The 21,599-nt window shown below is 50.0% G+C and overlaps 1 protein-coding gene and 1 long non-coding RNA gene across 4 annotated transcripts in view; one reads left to right on the plus strand and one right to left on the minus strand.

Annotated features, from left to right (window-relative positions):
* Positions 1-21,599, plus strand: part of LOC310664603 — a 404,468-nt gene that overhangs the window by 77,648 nt on the left and 305,221 nt on the right. The window lies entirely within an intron of this gene.
* Positions 1-21,599, minus strand: part of FBXL18 (F-box and leucine rich repeat protein 18) — a 35,511-nt gene that overhangs the window by 6,859 nt on the left and 7,053 nt on the right. For all 3 annotated transcript variants that reach the window (XR_014504911.1, XR_014504912.1, XM_083413513.1), the window contains exon 4: positions 20,322-20,540. Coding sequence is in view for 1 of the 3 variants with exons in the window: in XM_083413513.1 (XP_083269639.1) it covers positions 20,322-20,540 (219 nt within the window). In the remaining 2 variants the exon portion in view is untranslated. The remainder of the gene's footprint in view (positions 1-20,321; positions 20,541-21,599) is intronic.

Consider the following 21,599-nt stretch of genomic DNA (forward strand, 5'->3'; position numbering starts at 1 on the left):
TGTTCTTGCTCTTTCTTTCTCTCTCTCTCTCTCTCTCTCTCTCTCCTCCCACAGCTATCCTCTGACAGTGAGCTATGCTGTCGAGGTGAATTCTTACATTCAGAAAGCTTTGTGATCTCAGAATAGATGGTGTTGGACGTGCGCCAAGAATGATACCCAAGAAGCCACTTCCTAAAAAAGGAAAATGGGAGCGGGCAGCTGGGGGTGGCAAGGATCAAAGGGAAGCAGCCAGAGCAACCTTATCAAATCTCAAGGCCGGGCGCTGCCACAACAAGCTCAAACAGACTGGGAAGTTGTTTTCCAACATCTTCCGCAAATTAAGAAGTTATTTCAATAATTGGCCAATTAAGCTTAATTTCGACTTGGGAAACACATTACGGCGACGGTTGATGCCTCTTGTTCTGCCTTCCCCCTCCTGCATACATAGTGGGGAACATTAACAAAAACAGGGTGCCGTGGCAAAGCTCCCGGACACAGAGGAAGGGGCTGCCCTGACCCAGACTTCAGAAAGAGAGGGGGAGAGGAGAGGAACTAGCGAATGCCCGCTGTGGCCTGCAACTGGCACCACCCAAAATATCACCCCCAGAGCATATGGCAGGGGATGGGAGCTTTGGGCTGGCCACAGAGAAGCTAAGGGGAGGAAGGTGGGGATTTGGAAGTGTCATGGCATGTTTTTGAGGACAGCACAGTGCTTTGAGAACTGCAGCAAGTTTCGATCTCTCGTTCCTGTTGGGGGTTGTCAAAGGCATCACTTTCGCAACACTCTCTATGCAATGGTTGTGGAGAAAAGCTTGCTAACAGGTGGACGTCATGTGCAAAGGGCTCAGAAACACCAGGGAGCAGACTGAGAGGCCTGGCAAGGCTGAACACTTAACTAAGCATCCCAGATCCCCCCCCCCAAACTTCTGAATTACCAAGACGGCCTCCCCTCTGCCGATCTTAACATCCAAGAAGGTCTGCAGGGAAGGAGGCAATTGTCTTCAAGGGCAGCGCCACACAGAGCGCATTGCAATAATCCAGTCTGGAAGTCAGCAGTGTGGAGCGAACCACAGCCAAGTCATCTCTGCCCCAAAGCGGCCATAGCTAGAGAACCAGCTGCACCTGGAAACTGTGGGATCCAGGAGTATCCCCGCCCCCTGGCAAGCTACAAATGGAGTGAAACCCCAGCCAGAACTGTTACCTTCCCACCTGGACTCGAGAACTTGGAGCACATAACACCTCTGTCTTTTCAGGATTCAGTTTCCATCTGCTGGCCCACGTCCAGCCCATCACTGCCTGCAAGCATCTGTCCAGCATCTCAGCCGCCTCTCAGGATTAAGGTGCAACACAGAGAGAGATACAGAGTGTGCTGGGCCCGGGGGTAACCTGTGAAACGCAGTCCAGGACCGGCCCAGAATCCGGAGGTTCCTCTGGGAGTCAGTCCGACAGGGCCAAGGCACAAGGCAGGAAACCAGGCAAGGACAGGCACAGGAGCTCAGGCAGGATCTGGCACACAGCAACGTTGCTCCCGCAACCTGGGGCGGGGTCCGACAGCCTTTTATCTTTGTTGGGGTAGCGGCCGGTCCGGATCCCCCGGTGACTCACCTCGCTGTCTCGCCCGAAGGCGAGCACTCCTCCTGCGAGTACTCAGGTCTCTCCTTCTCTCAGACCTGAGTCTCTGCAGCTCAGGAGACATCAGTGGGTGACTAGACCCAGGGGCCGCCTCAGCCTCCCCTGACCCAACCGGTAGTGGAGCAGCTGTAAGTGTTGCCCAGCTGGAGGCAACGAGGGAATCCCCACATCTGGAGCCAGGGCAGGCTCAGGCCCCTGACTCGGCCCAGCTGGTGCTTGTTGCAGGGAAACCTGTGCAGACTGGGACTCTTCAGAATCAGGCCCCAGACTAGGTTCAGCTGCCACCTGAGGCAAAGGATCCGGTGCGGACTGAGTCTCCTCTGGTTCCGAGTCCAATCCCGAGTCCCAGGCCATCACACAGAGCTGGATGTCATCTGCATATGGGTGACACCTAACTCCAAATCTCTTGGTGACAGCTCCTGGAGGCTTCTTGTAGATGTTAAATAGCGTGGGGAGCAAGAAGGAATTCTGTGCGACACCATGGAGAAGCTCCCATGGCGTCAAGTAGTGGCTTCCCACATTACTGCAAGGGAACAGCCCTGGAGGTGGGGGAAAGACCACAGAAGCACAAACGCCAAACTCCTTGAGCTGCTCCAAGAGGACGCGATAGTCAATGGTATCGAAAGCCACTGAAAGGCCAAGAACATGGGTAGGCAAAGTAAGGCCCGGGGGCCGGATCCAGCCCAATCGCCTTCTAAATCTGGCCCACGGATAGTCCAGGAATCAGCGTGTTTTTACATGAGTAGAATGTGCCCTTTTATTTAAAATGCATCTCTGGGTTATTTATGGGGCATAGGAATTCGTTCATTCCCCCCCCCCCAAAAAAAAATATAGTCCAGCCGCCCCCACAAGGTCTGAGGGACAGTGGACTGGCCCCCTGCTGAAAAAGTTTGCTGACCCCTGGTCAAGAAGAACGGGCAGGGCTGCTCACTAGCTATCTCATGTCAGACAAATGCCATCAACTAGGGCAACTATGGCAGTTTCATTGCCTGAAGTCAGATGGCAATGGATCCAGACATTCAGTCTCTTCAAAGCATGCCTGAAGCCGGACTGCTCCATCCTCTCAAGCCCCTTGCCCCGAGAGGGGGATATCTGCCACTGGGTGGAAGCTGTTTGATGCTTCTGGGTCCAGGGAGGTCCTCTTAAGGAGGGGGTGCAGCGCCACCTCTTCATGGCGGATGACACGCATTTAAAAACTAACACTGCGCTTCTTCACGCAGCTTGTCTGCGCCCTCGGATCACAACAACCGAAACCGATCCGGCACAAACGGCAGAGGTTGCCCTCTAAAGCACTTCCTGTCGTCCGCCAGTTTAGATCAAAGGTATTTGCAAAAACCCGAAATGCAGGTTCAACGCACCGGTTGCAGAATCTGGGTTTCTGTACACCAGTGTGAAATTTGAGGGTTTTCCTTATAAAAAGCTACCCACCTGCCCTTCTTGCAAGAGATGCACACGGCTTTCCCCCTGCAACTTTGCAGTTCATCCTCAAAGCCGCCCCGCTGGCTAGTGTAGACAAGACTGGCCCCCAGTGAGCTGCTGCGCTTCATGGCCAAACTGGGATTGGAACGCAGATCATGGCAACCCTCTGACACGACACTACGCAGGCACATGCACAGAGCAAGGAGGTGCTAGACCTTTTTGGTCAAGGGAGCTGGAGCCGCCGCTCTCTTCTGCAGTCCTTAAAACTGGAGCTGTGGATGAGGGATGGAGCCAGGGGTGGCTCTTTAACCATTCACACTCACCTGCTCCAGCAAATGCTTTGCCCTGCTAGAGGCAGGCACCTTGTGCCCCCTTTCTGAGCACAATTCAAAGTGTTGGTGTTGACCTTTAAAGCCCTAAACGGCCTCGGCCCAGTAGACCTGAAGGAGCGTCTCCACCCCCATCGTTCAGCCCGGACACTGAGGTCCAGCTTCAAGGGCCTTCTGGCGGTTCCCTCCATGCAAGAAGTGAGGTTACAGGGAACCAGGTAGAGGGCCTTCTCGGTGGTGGTGCCCGCCCTGTGGAACGCCCTCTTGTCAGATGTCAAGGAAATAAACAACTATCTGACTTTTAGAAGACATCTGAAGGTAGCCCTGTTTAGGGAAACTTTTAATGTTTGATGCATTACTGTACTTTAATATTGTTCTGGAAGCTGCCCAGAGTGGCTGGGGAAACCCAGCCAGATGGGTGGGGTATAAATAATAAAGTATTATTATTATTATTATTATTATTATTATTATTATTAGACAAGGGCCATACACGAGAGCATGAGGAATACAGAAGTTTTAGACCAGGCACAGGCATCCAGCTGTTTTGGGACTACAACTCCCATCATCCCTGACCACTGGTCCTGTTAGCTAGGGATGATAGGAATTGTAGTCCCAAAACACCTGGAGGGCTGAGTTTGCCTATGCCTGCTTTAGAAACACACCTGAATAGATAAGCCCTCAGTGGTGAAGTGGTTTGAGCGCCAGCCTAGGACCTGGGACAAATCCCAACTTGGCCATGAAATGCACTGGGGGCGACCTTGGGCCACTCACTGCCTCTTGTTGTTTTTTCTTGTAAAATGTTTCCATTTCAATGTATATAAAACAGATAGAACAGTTATAACAACAAATGAAAACAAAAATATGATATTTGGTCTACTCCTGTTTTTATTATGCATTTGTTTCTTTTTTTATCCTAGTTACATGCCAACAGTGCCTTTCAGCTCTCTATATCAGACAAACAGGCCCAACCCTACGCCAAAGGATAAATGGACATAAATCTGACATCAGGAATCACAAGACAGAGAAACCAGTAGGAGAACACTTCAGTCTCCCAGGACATTCTATACAAGTTCTCAAAGTAGCTGTCTTATTACAAAAGAATTTCAGAAATAGACTGGAAAGAGAAGTTGCTGAATTGCAACTTATTACCAAACTTAAAACCATGGAGAGACCTGGTCTGAATAGAGACATTTTTAGCCATCTCACCCCTTGCTTTTTCCTGTAAGACCAATTGCAGGCATCAACAGGTTTACCACACCTATCAGCCAATCACCCATCTCCCACCACCCTTCTGAGTAATACCCCTCCCCACCCTCCCACTATATATAAGGGTCTGGTGACTTCTGTTTCAGTATATCTGAAGAAGTGTGCATGCACACGAAAGCTCATACGAAGAACAAATTTAGTTGGTCTCTAAGGTGCTACTGGAAGGAATTATAATTTTTTTTTTATCCTCTATTTTTATGTTGTGAACTGCCCTGAGACCTACGGATGAAGGGCAGCATACATATTTAATACATAAGATAATAATAATGACGACAACCCTAAAATAGGCACACAGAGCGAGTGCCATAACATGTGGGTTAAAATAACAAAAGTCCAATATTAGCGCTATCCAGTTATCAGGCATCATTCCAGATCTGCCAGGCTTGTGGCAAGCCATGTCATGAACATGACTGTTCTGTTGTGTATGTAATAAAGGAGTGCCAAAATGATATAAAAAGTGTCTGGAGGCTCCAGCCCTTGTCGGAATCTCAAATTATGTGCAGTTTCCGCCCCCCATTGCGGCTATATTCTGGAGCGGTGAACCCCTTGCACCACCCTGGAGCCCTCTGGAGATGAGCGGCAGGGTAAAAATCAAATAAATAAATGAGCCAAGCAAATTAAATAAGGCAGGTGACTCCTCTACAGGACCCTTTGATTACATAACAACCTGCTCTGTGTGTGTGTGTGTGTCGCCCTCCCCACTACTGAAAGTGGAAGTTAGCAAGTATCGGCCCCCACCGCACCCCCAACAGCCGCATTTCAACAAGTGCCCATCTGCGCTCTCGAGTAACGCAAGCCAAGGAGGAGCCCTCTCCCTCTCCCCCCCCCCCGCCAGCCTTTATTATTAATTCAAAGTGACAGCCTTACTCGAGGGTTCCAAGAGAGCAGGAAGCCAAACAGACAATGAAAGCTGGAACGAGATCTTAAATGATTCACTACGCCAGCGATACATTAAGCCTTCCGCAATCGGAGGCGGAGACCCAGCCAGCAGACATGCTTAGGCTAGCAAAGAGGGGTTTGGCAGCCGCAGCAGCCGCTGGCCCACGGCAAGCAAGCAGCGACCGAGGAGGAGGAGGAGGAGGAGGGCAGGAGCCTTCTCAAGGTCAGGAAGGAATGGGGGGGGAGGAGGAGGGGGGAGGCAGGCAAGGGAAAGGGGGGCACAGCAGAGAAGTAATTTTTAAACGAAATGCCGTTCCAGGACCATTGTTTACACTGGAAGAACACAAGATGCTCCTGCCTTAGACAAACCTTTGGTGCAGCTAGTGCAGCCCTGCCTAAACTTCTGGGGCTTCAGGCAGAGTGGATAGAAAACGGATTGCAAACCTGCCTCCTGGCAAGATGTTAAATTGTTTTTATATGCAACAACAGCGGCAATAAGTATTGGTAGCCCAGAAATGGAAGCAAGAAGGAATTCCGATGAAAGAAGAACGGCAGACAAAAATAATGGACTATGCAGAACTGGACAAAATGACAGGAAGGATTCGAAACCTGCGGGACCAGAGATTCATAGAAGATTGGAAGAAGTATATGAACTATTTGAAGAGCAACTGTAACCAACAAATTACGCTAGTAGGGCTACAAGAAGTTTTGTAAGGAGGAATATACGAAGTGCTACAAAGTAGATAAAGAGATATTGGTTATGAGTTTTTAATGTAACAGGGAAAATAAGAAATGCATACTAAGAGATTAGATTGGAAAATTTTCAGACAGAACTGATGGAAGTAAAAAAAAATTGAATAAGATGTAAAAATATGTTTAATTACTGCTGAAAATGTCATGTTAAAAAAACTAATAAAAATTTATATACAGTGGTACCTCAGGTTACATACACTTCAGGTTACATACACTTCAGGTTACAGACTCTGCTAACCCAGAAATAGTGCTTCAGGTTAAGAACTTTGCTTCAGGATGAGAACAGAAATCATGCTCCGGTGGCACAGCGGCAGGCCCCATTAGCTAAAGTGGTGCTTCAGGTTAAGAACAGTTTCAGGTTAAGAACGGACCTCCGGAACGAATTAAGTACTTGACCTGAGGTGCCACTGTATACAAAAAAGGAAACTTGCCTCCTTCTGGATACTGCTGGACCCCAACTTCCACCAGTCAAAGTGGCCAGGGAACGGGGTGATGGGAGAAGGAATCTGACAACATCCCTAAGACCAGGTTTCAGACATGGGACTCACCCCAAGCCTTGTCTGGCTCTGTCCAGGGCTGGGCAGCCAGGATCCTGCAAAAAGGCTGAGGAGGGGCTTCCCACACCCAGGGCAAGCCTCTGACACCGAGGCTGCCCAAGCCTGAGGGAGGACTGGCGCTGTAAATGCCAGCTGGGAATCCAGCCCATCTAGAGAAGGGCTCTCCAGGCAAGGGGGGGGCAGAGGAAGGCGGGTGTGGTAGGAGGTGCGGTCTGCCCTTGGTGCCACCACCGAGAAGGGTGACAAAATGCCGGGTGGCACTCACCACGGCACCTGCAGTGCGCCCAAGCCATGCGTCTCTCCTGGGAGAGACGTGGTGGATTGTGCGCACGCAGGCTCCGTGCTGCCCAAATGGTCCACACGATGCCTCCCCCCCCCCCCCAGCTGTAGGGCAACACTGTTAGGATATAGTTCCGTTCCACCTTTAGAACAGGCATGTGGAGTTGTTGTATGTCACATGTCTGTTTCCTTCCAGCACAGTCTGCTGGGGACTTCCGTTGTGTATAGCTTTTGCCTATGCTGCTGTTTGCTTGGACACGAAGGGAAGCAGACATGTTTTTCCTTTGTCCTGCTGCTGAATAAAGGCTTGTAAATATGCTTACATATGCCTCTGTCCGCTACTTCTGTTGCAAAGAGTTCTTATCTCTGCTGGCTTGCGTGCTCAGTCTCTAAAGGTCTCTGAGGCCTGAGTCGCAGTTTAGATGCTGTTCCAAGAACAGGAGTTCGCCCGACTGCCGGCTGGTGGGCTGGAGCCAGCTGGGGGCCTGCCAATTGCCCCCGTCTCCCCAGACGCATCATAACAATAAGGTCATGGGCTCAGATCCACGCCACCCCAGACGGCCGAGCTTCTTTCACCACTGCAAGGATGCCTCAGGAGTAAGACCCTCCTCTCAAGGAGACCTCTGGGGTAAAGGGGAGAGGAATGAGATGGGGTGTGGCTCTATCAATTCCCACTCAAAATTCCACCAGAGTGGCTGGAGCGATGCCTAGGCTCTGGGCACTGCCTGCTCCCTGCCTCTGCCAACCTCGACCCTGGACTGCTCTGACTTGCCTCTCTCCTCACCCAACCTGCTTGGACTCTGACCGTGGCCAGCCCTGGTTCCTTCTCTGGCTGCTGGCATGACTTCTAGCAAATCCTCTGGTGCCCCGAGAATGGTCAGCAAAAAGCACAGAACTAACAAGACTTCCACGAAGTGAGAATGGGCCCCTTGCTTCCCCCCCCCCCCACCCAACCACCCGCCAACGCCAGCAAATGCTTCCAGCGGCCCAGATGCCCGCTGACTTCAGCTGCAGCCACAATTGGACCTACTCAGGAGCAAGCAGCGAGGAACGCACAAGTCCCGGGACATGTTTTGCGTGAGAGCAAACCCACTATCCAGTTTTCCCCAGGATCTGCAGAGAAGAGGCAGAAGTCCCCCTCTGCCTGCTCAGATTGGAAACCCAGAGACTCTCACACCTGTGCTTTGGCATCCAAGGCCGAATGCCACTGATTAAAAGCCCGACTTGCACACACGATTGCCTGCAGGACAAGAAGGGGCATTTCAGAGAAGAGGAGGAGGAGGAGAGGATGGCGATACTTAACGAGCTGCAGGGCCGTCTCGGGGTGGGCAGGGGAGAGATGAGAATTAAATATTTACAGCTTGACTAAACGACAATTAAAGGGAGTGGGGGACAGAAGAGAGAAGATAAATATTTTAAGGGTACGATCACTGGAGCAGGAGGGGAGGGCGGCCGAGCGCAAGCGAAGGAGATGGAGCTAGGAGAGAGCCTGGGGAGGCAGGAGGGAGTCCCCCCCCCCTCACTCTGCAGGCCAGAGTGCGCCCACAGTGCAAAGGCTAACGTGCAGAGCCGGCACGTCTAGAAAACGTAAGCACATAAGCAGAGCCTTCTGGATCAGGCCCATCTAATCCAGCATCCTGTTCTCACTGTGACCAACCAGGTGCCCCAAGCAGGATCCGTGCGCAAGAGCCCTCTCCCTTCCTGTGGCTTCCAGAAACTGGTATTTCAATAATAATAATAATCATAATCATAATAAATTTTATTCATACCCCGCCCTCCCCAGCCAAGACTGGGCTCCGGGCGGCTAACACCTGATATAAAACAAATTGAATGAAATACAACTTAAAAATAAGATTAAAATACAACAGTAAAACATTAAAATGCAGCCTCATTTCAATGGAAACTCAAATCAAAAGCTTTCGGGGGGATGAAAATGTCAAGTCTTCACCAAGGCCAACTATCCAGACTGGTCCTATGTGGGCCAGAAAAAAGCCAGGGAAGTCCCCAAATAGGAGTTCCATCACAGAAGGAGAAAGGAAAAAAGAGGGGGAGGGGATCAAGTTGATTCCAAGCCAAAGGCCAGGCAGAACAACTCTGTCTTACAGGCCCTGCGGAAAGAAATCAGATCCTGCCGGTCCCTGGTCTCATGAGACAGAGGGTTCCACCAGGCCAGAGCCAATGTTGAAAAGGCCCTGGCCCTGGTTGAGGCTAATCTGACTTCCTTAGGGCCCGAGAACTCTAGGGTGTTGCTATTTATGGACCTTAAGGTCCTCCACAGGGCATAGCGGGAGAGGCGGTCCCGTAGGTACGAGGGTCCTAGGAAATATCCTTCACTAGATTTGAAAACTACGCCTCATCATCCCTGCTACATGGGTGGTTCTCATGACTGACGCAGCAATGGAGGAACTGCACTCTGCACCTGCCCCAGAGGCCCTTTCCATCTACTCTTTGGGACAGAGTCCGGAGCTAAAGACCGTCCTGCTTCTAGAGCTCTCTCAAAAGAGACTGCCATGGCTGGAGTGGGCAAACTTAATGCTGCGCTCAGCTACTGGGCAGTGCATCTCCCTGGGCTGCAAAGAGTTTCCCCTTCCTTTGGAGAGGGACCGTTACTCCGTGGTAGAACACCCCGCTTTGTATGCATGAGATCCCAGGTCCAACCGCTGGTGTTTCCCAGCAGGGCTGAGAAAGATCCCACCCTGTAGGCGTCCCTGCCAATCAGGGTCAACCTTCTGGCTGGGGCTGATGGGAGTTGTAGTCCAAAACATCTAGACGGCTGGTGCGGACAATGAGTGAGGTGGACCAGTGGTCTGGCTCAGTATAAAGTAGCCTCCCAAGGCCATGTCAGGACTTGGCCGGTGGAAAAAATAGACCTTCCTCTAGCTTGAGCTTCACCTCCAGGCTCTTCATGCAGCATGTAAACTATGGAACTTCCTCGCATAGGAGACAGTGATGGTCACCAACTTCTTGTTGTTTAGTCGTGTCCGACTCTTCATGACCCCCTGGACCAGAGCACGCCAGGCAATCCTGTCTTCCACTGCCTCCCGCAGTTTGGTCAAACTCATGTTTGTAGCTTCGAGAACACTGTCCAACCATCTCGTCCTCTGTCGTCCCCTTCTCCTTGTGCCCTCCATCTTTCCCAACATCAGGGTCTTTTCAGGGAGTCTTCTCTTCTCCTGAGGTGGCCAAAGTCTTGGAGCCTCAGCTTCAGGATCTGTCCTTCCAGTGAACACTCAGGGCTGATTTCCTTCAGAATGGAGAGGTTTGATCTTCTTGCAGTCCATGGGACTCTCAAGAGTCTCCTCCAGCACCATGATTCAAAAGCATCCATTCTTCGGCAATCAGCCTTCTTTATGGTCCAGCTCTCACTTCCATACATCACTACTGGGAAAACCATAGCTTTAACTATACGGACCTTTGTTGGCAAGGTAACGTCTCTGCTTTTTGAGATGCCAACTCAAAAACTCCATGGACAATAACAACAGGTCACCAACTTAGATGGCTTTAAAAGAGGTTTGGACAAATCATGGGGGAGAAGGGGGCTATGGATGGCTACTGACCATGATGACTATGTCCTGTCTCCACAACTGAAGGCAGCAATGCTTCTGAATGCCAGTGGCTGGAAACCACAGGAGGGGAGAGCGGCTCTTGGGCTTGAATCCAGCTTGCAGGTTTCCCATGGGCACCTGGCTGGCCACTGGGAGAACAGGCTGCTCGACTGAAGATGGGCCATTGGCCTGATCAAGTGGGCCCTTCTTATGCTCTCTGAGCACCTCCAATTCTTGGTTTGACCGTCTAGGCTAGAGGTCAGCAACCTTTTTCAGTCATGGGCCGGTCCACTGTCCCTCAGACCATGTGGTGGCCCAGACTATATTTTGGGGGAAAAAAAATATGAACGGATTCCTATGCCCCACAAATAACCCAGAGGTGCATTTTAAATAAAAGCACACATTCTACTCATGTAAAAACACACTGATTTCCAGACCTTCCGGGGGCCGGACTGAGAAGGCGCTTGGGCTGCATCCGGCCCCCGGGCCTCAGGTTGCCTACCCATGGCCTAAACCAGGGGTCAGCAACCTTTTTCAGCTGTGGGCCAGTCCACCGTCCCTCAGACCATGCGGTGGGCTGAACTATATTTGGGGGGGGGGGGATGAACGAATTCCTATGCCCCAAAAATAACCCAGAGATGCATTTTAAATAAAAGCACACATTCGACTCATGTAAAAACAAACTGATTCCCGGACCGTCCGAGGGCCGGATTGAGAAGGCGATTGGGCCGCATTCGGCCCCCGGGCCTCAGGTTGCCTACCCATGGCCTAAACCAGGGGTCAGCAACCTTTTTCAGCTGTGGGCCAGTCCACCGTCCCTCAGACCATGCGGTGGGCCGAACTATATTTTGGGGGCAAAATGAACGAATTCCTATGCCCCACAAATAACCCAGAGATGCATTTTAAATAAAAGCACACATTCGACTCATGTAAAAACAAACTGATTCCCGGACCGTCCGAGGGCCGGATTGAGAAGGCGATTGGGCCGCATCCGGGCCTTAGGCTGCCTACCGCTGGTCTAAGCTCTTGGCTCTCCTTTGGCAGGTTTCCGTATCTCAACTCTGTCAGAGACCGGGAAGCAGCAGGAGTTTGACCATCCTAGAGCTCATCCGTGACAGGGATGGGCCTGGAAACCGGAAGATCTTGGTTCCTGTGCTGAGGCAAGAGCAGACAGCTTTCCACCTTGGGTTCTTCGATGCCATGGCAAAAATAATCTCTCTCTCTCTCTAGTGTGCATGCAGGGGAACTGCAGAATGAGCTCGCCAAGCATGCTGGGACTCAGACCAGGGAAGCCCAAAGATGGCACTGGGCACATGAAAGGCAGCCATGTCAGGGGAAAGCAAAAGGACCTGAAGGCAATTCGGCAATTCCACTGTGCTCTTACCCAGCAGCTCCCTCGGCCGTCCTTGAGCAAGGAAAGCCACATGACCGTGCAGCCTGAAGGGCCCTGCGGCTTGCCCAAGGCATCCAACCAAAGGGCAAGGCAGAATAATTGCTCAGAGAGGAAGGCTCAGGCCAACCCCAGGGGAGCAGGAGGCGAGCCAAGCCCAGGCAAGGAGAACTTGGCTCCAGGGCAGAGCGCCTGGTTCTGCAGCCAGGAGTTCCCAGGTCTGGTGTCCGGCATCTCCAGTTTGGAAGGCGATGAGAAAGGTTCTACTCTGCCTGAAGCCCAGGAAAGGCTCTGCCGGTCAGAGGGGGCAAGGCAGAGAAACAGGCTGACCTGGTGTAAGCCACAAAGAGGTGGATTAGCATCCCGTCCTCACAGGAGCTGACCAGATGCCTGTGGGGAACCTGCAAGCAACCTTTGAGCACCAGGGCATCGCTCTCCCCTCTGCAGTTTCCAGCAACCAATCTTCAGAAGCATCACTTCCACCAAATATGGAGACAGAACACAGCCATCCTGGCTAACAGCCATCAATAGGTCTCTCCTCCGTTGTCTAATTCTCTTTAAGACCACCCAAGTTGGTGGCTGTCTCCTGTGGCAGTGAGTTCCACAGGACAAGGGACCAATCACAACAGAGCCAAGCAAGGAGCCCTTCAACCTCCTGGGAGCGTACCAAGACCAACCTCCTTTAGTGATCTGTTTATTCTGGCTGACATTTCCTCAAATCTGTACGAAACAGGCCCCAAGACAGCCCAAAGTGTCTCTCTCTCTCTCTCTCTCTTACACACACCAGCTATGTGTTGCCAGGCCAGCAAATGCAAGGAATGATGGCAGGCAGCAAGAGGGAACTGATGTGCAGGCCACAAAAGCCTGGAGGGGATGCCCTGTGAGTGTTATATGTTCCTGGAACAAGCACACTGGGTCTGGCTTGGCGAGATTTCAGCCCTTGTTTATTTGAATCACGGGGCTGGGCTGCAATCCTCTGGGGTTGGGCTCAGATTCTCTTGCTCCCGTCATGCCAAGGAACACTCGTTTACTCTCTGGTTAAAATCCCAGGGCAAGTTGTGGAATCCGATTTCCAGCGAGGTTAAAATGGCACATCCAGCACTTCCCTGCCAAAGATTTAATTTTGAAAACGGCAAAGTTCTTCACTCTCTTGGTTTCAGGGAGAAGCTTGAAAAATGAAGGTGGTGACTACTGCTTTTGGGGTACTTAGGGATACTCCAGGTTTCTAACGCCCACATTTAATTCCTTCTGTCTGTCTCAGCTTCTGCCTTCTCTTAAAATAAAAGTCAGGGGTAAAAGGCGGAGGTTTTTGTGAGTGTGCTTGTGTGACTCCACCTTTACGTATGTGAAAGACTGGCCTCAACCCACCAGCTGAGGATAAATATTCCTGAAAACAGGACTGAAGGAAACCTTTTGCACCATGTGGTAGGAATACGAAGGACATTCAAAGCACGGAGAAAGTTTTTCTTCCTCTCTCATAATCTCTCCTGCGAGGGAAAGGCAAGCTGTTTAGGGGCTTGGAGAGAGGTGACAGAGGGACCCGACAGAGGTGCAGGAGAAGAATGCATGGAGATAAATGCATTCCCTCCCTCCCTTAGGAACGGGAGGCTGCCTGGTACAGAGTCACCATTTACGTCAGTCTTCTCTACACTGCCTGGCAGCGGACCTCCAGGATTTCAGGCAAATTCTCCAGGACTGGCGCTCTGCCGAGGGTCTGGGGTCATGGACAGCGACTTTATTTTAGGTGGGGCTTTTTCAGGCGGGAGAAGCAGGAATGTGTTTTGCTATTGAAGGTTTCACTTGTGCATGATAATTCCAATTGTGTCATATTGCACTTTTAATATTTCATGATGGAAGCCGTCTTGAGAGAGCATGCTCTTAAAGGCAGCCTATAAATCTTTTCCAGACAAATAGCAACAAAAAGAAATAAAAACAAATATTTTCCTCTGCTCCAACAAGGGCTCCGATGACATCCTTCTGACATCCCACTCTTCCCAATTCCCTATCCTTTTTCCAAGCCCCACGGCACACACCCCCTTTCTAGATCTCCCTGCTTGTCCACATCCAGTCCCAGCCAGCCAGCCCCCCACACCACCCCCAGGTCTTCTGCCATTTACAACAGAAAACCTCGTTTTCCGTGCTGGCTGCCCCCTTTCTGCTGATGCTGAATGAAGCGCAAGTCTCAATAATGAGATCAGGTTGTTAAATCGAACCGGGCACGCCATTTGGACTGCTGATCCCTCTCGCCCTCTCAGCGCTCACAGCTCCTGCCTTCCCTTCTCTGCAGAATGTGCACGTATGACTTGCCACGAGTCGACACTCACACGGCCGGCGTTCGGCATGTCAGAGCCTTCCCCCCCCCCCCCGGCTTCTCCTGCGTCAGCTGCTTCTTAAAGGCATGCCTGCTGCGGTTGCTAATTGTTCATGGGTGTAACTAGCTTGCACGCTCTCTTTCTCCCACATACACCCTGTCCTTGAAAAGACAAGCCTCTGCAGAGCTTGTGCTGAATAAAACAGGTACCTGGGGGCGGGGGGGGGGGCAGGGGGTCCAAAAGGACACTTGCTGCAACACAAACGTTCCTTTTAGCGCCACCCTCCAGCTCCCAGCAGGTTCGGCAGGAGGGGCGGGGAGAGGGCCGCCTCTGCAAACACTTGTGCTCAACGCACCGTGCAGCAAGTGCCGTTATCGCAAGTCATTGGGATTCTTTGCTTGGCGTGACTTCTGCAGTGGAGAACGAGCGGCGACGACAGGGGCTGGTGGTGGTGGTGGTGGAGAAAAATACTTACCCTGCAGAATTAGCGGGTCGGGGTGGGGGGTGGAGAGGCGTTCCGGAGCTTTTAGCACGAAGCCACAGCTCCATCTAGGGGGAAATTAATGGAGAGCCCCTCAAGCATCTAGGAGGAAGGTGTGCAGGGCCACGCTGCGCTCTCAGGCTCACTTCGTGGCTGGGTCTGTGAGGTTGCGCTCCAGGAGGTTCCCTGCAGAGCCAGGGCCTCTGTCCAAGGAGGCAAAAGCGTTTATCCGGGAGAGCGGGACTCAAGGTGCAGCAGAGCCTCAGTGAACCGTTCTGCACCTGGTTATCAGCCACTTGCGACCAAGTGGAGATGCCTGGGGATCTGTGGGCCTTGCCTGCTTTCACAATCTAACAACACATCCTGTAGAATTCTATCCACTCTACTGTATCTGCACAATCACAATGAAATTCAAGAACCAGAAATTGCATTGGAAAATGCTACTTTCGAGCCGTCTGGCCCCAAAATTGCAGCTAGGCATTCCATTTTGGCCACTATAACCCTGGTTTAAGGAGGGTTTGGCACCTAGCTTATATATCTGAGTTTCTAGCACTGCTCACAACAACGGGATGCAGAAGCAAGGTCAGGAAACTGTCCCGGGTCTGCATCACAGGGAGTTCAGCAAGTAGAAGGAGCCAGAGGCCGGTGCTGTTTCCAGCAACTAAAAGGCTCAAGAGCCCTCTATGCCACACCCTAAGCCCAGCTGCTGGTAGGAAAGGAATTCCAGGGGTGGCTTATTTGGGAGTAGATCCCTTACGCACAAGCAGCGCAAGGACTCTGGGTCTCTGGACATTTGCCATGCCTTTGCCTGGGCCCTCTTGGAGCCAGCAGGGTTATTGAGGAGCGGAGGTAAGGCTCCACCTTCTCCTCTGGCAGCTCCAAGGGTCTCATGCCAGAGGACCCTCAAAGAGAACCCTCAGCACAGGTTCCGGTAGACAACCACCTGCATCTTGAGGACCACCTTGAGGACCGGTGGGGTCTCTTTTCCAAGGACTCAGTCAGGGCACTAAGTCAGTGCAAGGCAGGACTACTGCAGAAATCCTACCAGATCAGACCATAAGGCCTTCCTCGTCCAGTATTCCCACATCAGGCACTACAGAAAACTGACCCACACAAAAAACAACAGATGAAAGTAATTCCTAAAACAACTACCTAGAGCAGCACTGACATAACAAAGACTCAGCAAAACACCTTCCTTGTTCTATCCAGCTGCCTAACAGCACAGTGCGGAGGCCTGGCAGATCTCTCGAGGAAAGGCATTGCCCAAGGGGGAGGCCACCGCAGAAAAGGCCCCACCCCTGGGAGCTGCCAGTTGTGTCTCATGTAAGGACTCAGGTGCTGATCAGAGTACAGAAGGAACCTTTGGAAGGGGGCGAGTGAGCCATTTCCCTCTCTTTAGGGCTTTGCTCCCTGAATATTTCTGACGCTTCGGCAAACCTCAGGGTTCCCTGAAGGCTGAGGATACCTGCCTCTTGTGAATAGGCGGTGCCATTTTGGAAACACAAGCAAGGGAGAATTGGTGTTGTAATTAGTACTGATGAGGAGGAGGTTGTCAGCAAAGCCTCAGAAGAACAAACACACACAAGGGCAGCTAGCATCACCATCACACCCTGTCCGTGAGCTCCCTAGAGGAGGGCTTTCCAAACTGCGTGTCACGATATGTTAGTGTGTCGGCTGCAGTGTGTAGGTGTGTCGCACAAATTCTCCCCGTGCTCCCCAAGCTGGAAAGGCCTTCGGTTTGCTAGTAAAACTGAATTACTGTGTCGTGAAACGATGCATGTCTAAAAAGTGTGTCACCAACATTGAAAGTTTTGAAAGCTCAGAGAGATCTGGGGGGCTGCATTTGGGGGACAGAATACAGGGCAAGTGGATCGGTTTGATCTACCAGGGCCCTCTCTCCCTCTTTGAGAACACAATGGCAAAAAGTGAAGGGGAATAAAGTAAGGCCGACAGGGAAACTGTTGTGTTGTTTGTATTGGTGCTGTAAATATATTTTTTTAAAGAAAAGAAGTCTGTATGAAATGGAAGAAAACAGCTGCAATCTGGTTGCTGGGCAGTATGAACCAGCACAGGAAAAAGGATATTAAAGTTTAGATCAGCTCTGCTATGAGCTACAGGACAGGCAAAGAACGATAAGACTGGAGAAAGAATTTCTGGTTCTTACAGGGAGAGAGAGAAAAATCCCCATAGATGAATTCAATTAAGACACAGGAGAGGGTTCTGTTGAAAAGAAACCCCTGACACCACGGGGAGTTTAACAGCCCACGTCTTGGCTGGCTTCCCAAAACTGCACTGCCAAAAGCAGCATGGTTGTGAAGGCAGCAGCTCTACAGAGAAAAGTCTCCTCTGAAGCTGATTTAAGACACCCCACAGTTCTTTCTGGGTGTAATAGAAAAGTTCCAAAGTTGTGCAGCACTTTTCCTGACGGTTCAAAGCGCTGTGAATTTAAGGCTGAAGCTATTCTTCAACGGCAGGGATGGGGAATCTGTGGCCCGCCAGGTGTTACCAAGGCTACATATGCAGTTAGGCGATTCCAGGTGTTGTTGGAGCATCACCGGGGATGACTGATGATGCTGGAGGGAGCGGGAGTATGTCAATATCTGGAGCCGCGCCTCGACCTGCAACAACTCTGCATGTTAATTTGGCATGGTAAGGGTGAAAAACTGGCCAAGACCAGCCACGGGAGACACTTGCTGAGCAGCTATTGCATCGTCTGCTTTTCGTGTTACAAGACTCTTGTGGGTTTGGGAAGGCCAAAAGACTACCAACTACATGAATGATCTCACCACCCCAATATTGCCGCCACTGTGGAGCTGAGCCTCTCACCCTCTAGCCACCGACAGAATTCACGGCAGAGGAAAAGCCTTCTTGGTCCCCAGCTCTGGCTGCCGTCTTCGACACACTTACCTGGGAGTAAGTCGTACTGAACTCAATAGGGCTTACAGTACTTCAAAGTGGTTGGGTATGGGGTGGTCAGTCTACTAGCTATGCTACAGGAGTTATTGCGGCCCCAAGAATTGCAGCCTACAATGACAGCTTGCTAGGGCGGCAACTTTTCAACAGTGAATCTGTGAATAGATTAAAATGCCACCTTCAGTTACCTGGGAAAGGTTTTAAGTAAAACCGAGCACTTGCAAAAACAGAAGGTGAGCGCAATCTTGGAAGAGGATGGGGACAGCTTCCCCCGTACAACATGCCTGTATCATCCAAGCCAGTTCTGATCTAAATGGCAACTGCACAATCTTCTGCGTGCCGACTGAGAAGCAGGTCCCACAGAATTCGACCGTGTGGCATTCATGGCCTATTTTCCCCTACAAAAATACTGTGGATTTTATCTGCAAAACTTTGCGAATGCTTTTAATCAATCAATTAAATGATGAAGCTCACTCAACCAAGATATCTTTTAAATCAAGCCATAGCCCTATTTCCTCTGTCAAGGCTGCAAACTTCACCTTCTTCTCATAGCCAACGCAGTTTCTTTTCTGCCACTGGGATGAGCAGGGATTATATCCAAAGTGTTGCGATATGTACTGGGGCAATATGGTGGTTTCCTTATAAAACTTTAAAGGGGGTGCGGGAAGCAAGCAAAAAAAGCACACAAGGTTGACTAACACACATGTAAATGCATTCAGAACTCAGCTATTGAAAGATCAGGAATAAAGATCAGGAAATTGGGCAGAGCTACAAGATGTCAACTCTCCCTGACGTAGGAAGCCCAGGACTGTAATTATCTCCTGTGCTGGTACCCGAGCCTTAAGCTGATGCTATACACCCTGGCACATTTTCAAATTTCCCTCTTTGTCATCAGGGCTGGAAAGTTGTCACTTCAAAGAAAAACCAAGTAAAATTCAGACATTTCCAGCTATAATGATGCGCATGCATAGCTATACTGGAAAATAACACAGAAAAATGCTTGAGTTAACCCTAACCCTAACCACTTATCCAAGACATCGGCCTGCCCCAAATCAGAGCCCATTCCACAACTCCCAGGAGCCTCGGTCAGGATGAGGCCAATCTGGGGGGAGGCAGCTTGGGAGAGGCTGCAAGAGATGGTCAACCAGCAGCCCAAGGGCGGAAGCAGGTCCACAGCATGGTTCTGCTCACCTGCTGAAAAAACTATTTAAGATTTCGTTTATCAAAAAGCCAGAGGCTTTTCTGTTAGGCCTAAAATCTAATGACATCCCCAGAGATAAGAAAAAATTATTCTTTTATGCAACAGCAGTGGCCAGAAAATATTGATCGCAAAGAATTGGAAGGGAGAGAAAATACCATCATTATTAGAATGGCAAAGCAAGCCCGGTGAGTTTGTGGAAATGGCAAAATTGACAGCAATCACTAGAGGCCATTCAAATCAGAGAATAATTAAAGAGTGGGATGGAGTGAAGGAATACATGAAAAAATATGCTTCCGGAACTGGAATATTAATAGATAATGTGTAAAACGTGCAGGGGTAAGGAAGGAAATAATAAAAGAATCAACTGAATAATTATTAAACTACAACAACACAACAAGATGGAAGAAGTTAAAAAAATATTGAGATCACACATGGGTGAAGGGGAGTGGGGGGTATAGGGGAATTTATAAAAATTTCTAATATACAGTGGTACCTCGGGTTAAGTACTTAATTCGTTCCGGATGTCCGTTCTTAACCTGAAACTGTTCTTAACCTGAAACACCACTTTAGCTAATGGGCCCTCCTGCTGCCGTCGGAGCACGATTTCTGTTCTCATCCTGAAGCAAAGTTCTTAACCCGAGGTACTATTTCTGGGTCAGCGGAGTCTGTAACCTGAAGCGTATGTAACCTGAAGCGTCTGTAACCCGAGGTACCACTGTAGTATTTCTAATTGCATTGCATTTATATATAGCAAAGGGAAGTCTATAGCAATTAGGTATATTTTAATCTAGTCAACTATGTAATAAGCTTACGTTACAAAACGAATATGGATTTTGAATTTGATGCTTGTAATTCTTTTTCAGTTTTGGAATAAAGTTTTTTTTTTAAAAAAAAACAACTGTTGTGCTCACCCTCCTGCAAACTTGCGGGAGGTTCTCAGTTGCCTTGCCAAGCTTGGAAGACAGGGGAGCCCTTGATGGCAGCCAGCCTGACTCCCTCCTCTGGCAACCTGCACAGAATTTTGCTTAACGGTTGCCATTAATTTGCTTTTAATTAATTTTTATAATGAAATGTTTTTAGAATGTTGGATTATTTGATTGTTTGATTATTTGTTGTTAGCCGCCCTGAGCCCGGCTTCGGCTGGGGAGGGCGGGATATAAATAAAATTTATTATTATTATTATTATTGGCCCCTTTTGAGAGCAGCTCAGGCAAAGGCAATGAGGATGCACTTATGCCGTCACTCAGTGCACTTCCAGCCTCACATGTCTTTACTTTGCATCCTGAGCCAAGGAGGGAGAACCTGGAGGTCCCCGTTTTAGCCTCAAAAATATAGGACTGCCCAGAGTAACGGTATGGTCTGAAGGTATCACCTGCCTGAACTCACCTCTTTATCAAGGACTGCTGCAGGGTTTTGCAAACTGTGAGAGACTCCCCGGTAAACATGTGGCACATGATGACCTCGAGGCAAGCGGTCATGAAGGCCATCACGGCGTCCGGCTGCAGAGATCCACTCCGGGAGATGATGCAGAGGCGCTGGAGGGACGAGCAGTGGCTCAGGGCCTGGAAGAACTGGGCGTTGGCGTTGAAGTAGGGCTGCTCGAGCCTGTGGAGGCAAAACAAGGGTCAACCAAACGACACGCCTCGGAGAGACTACACTTGCAGGGGGGGGGCTCTACATCTGAAGGCAGCCCGATTTAGGGGAAGTTTTTAATGTTTGATGCATTACTGTATTTTAATATTTTGTTGGAAGCCGCCCAGAGTGGCTGGGGAGGCCCAGCCAGACGGGCGGGGTATAAATAAATTATTATTATTATTATTATTATTATTATTGACATTTTGTTGTGCTTTTAAAATTCTGTTGGGAGCCACCCAGGGTGGCTGGGGAAACCCAGCCAGATGGACGAGGTATAAATAGTAAATTACCGTATTTTTCGCTCTATAAGACGCACCAGACCACAAGACACACCTGGTTTTTGGAGGAGGAAAACAAGAAAAAAAATATTCTGAATCTCAGAAGCCAGAACAGCAAGAGGGATCGCTGCGCAGTGAAAGCAGGAATCCCTCTTGCTGTTCTGGCTTCTGGGATAGCTGCGCAGCCTGCATTCGCTCCATAAGACGCACACACATTTCCCCTTACTTTTTAGGAGGGAAAAAGTGAGTCTTATAGAGCAAAAAATATGGTATTTAATATTATTATCACTATTATTATTATTATTATTATTATTATTATTATTACTCTACCAGGAGGGGGAAGGGTTTGCAAAGCCAGAGGGGAAGAGGAAAGAACACCCCTGCTTTTAGCAGAGTGGAGCTCAGCACAGAGCTTTTGGGAAGGCAAAATCCATTTGATTTTAGTTGAAACCTCTGATGTAACCTCTATGAAGGAACTAGCTGGAGAGTTAACTCATCAGTGGGTTTTAAAGACAATTCCCCAACGAAAAGCTCCAGTTAAGAGGTTGGGTGTTTTGTAAACTGGGCTGCATCTGCTCCTGCCTCACTCCTCTCCCTTTTGTGACTCTTGGACAGGTGAAACCTGTGGCAACGCCCTGACTTCTGAGCTTTTATCTATTTACAGGGCAACCTGAGATGGTCTCATCATTGCCATAGCTTGTAAACTGCTGTTTTCCCAGTTGCCTGGAGTGATTGGGATCAGCTCCGGGAA

The sequence above is a fragment of the Podarcis tiliguerta genome (genome assembly GCF_965153285.1).
Source record: "Podarcis tiliguerta genome assembly, chromosome: 14".
In the NCBI taxonomy this organism is placed as follows: domain Eukaryota; kingdom Metazoa; phylum Chordata; class Lepidosauria; order Squamata; family Lacertidae; genus Podarcis; species Podarcis tiliguerta.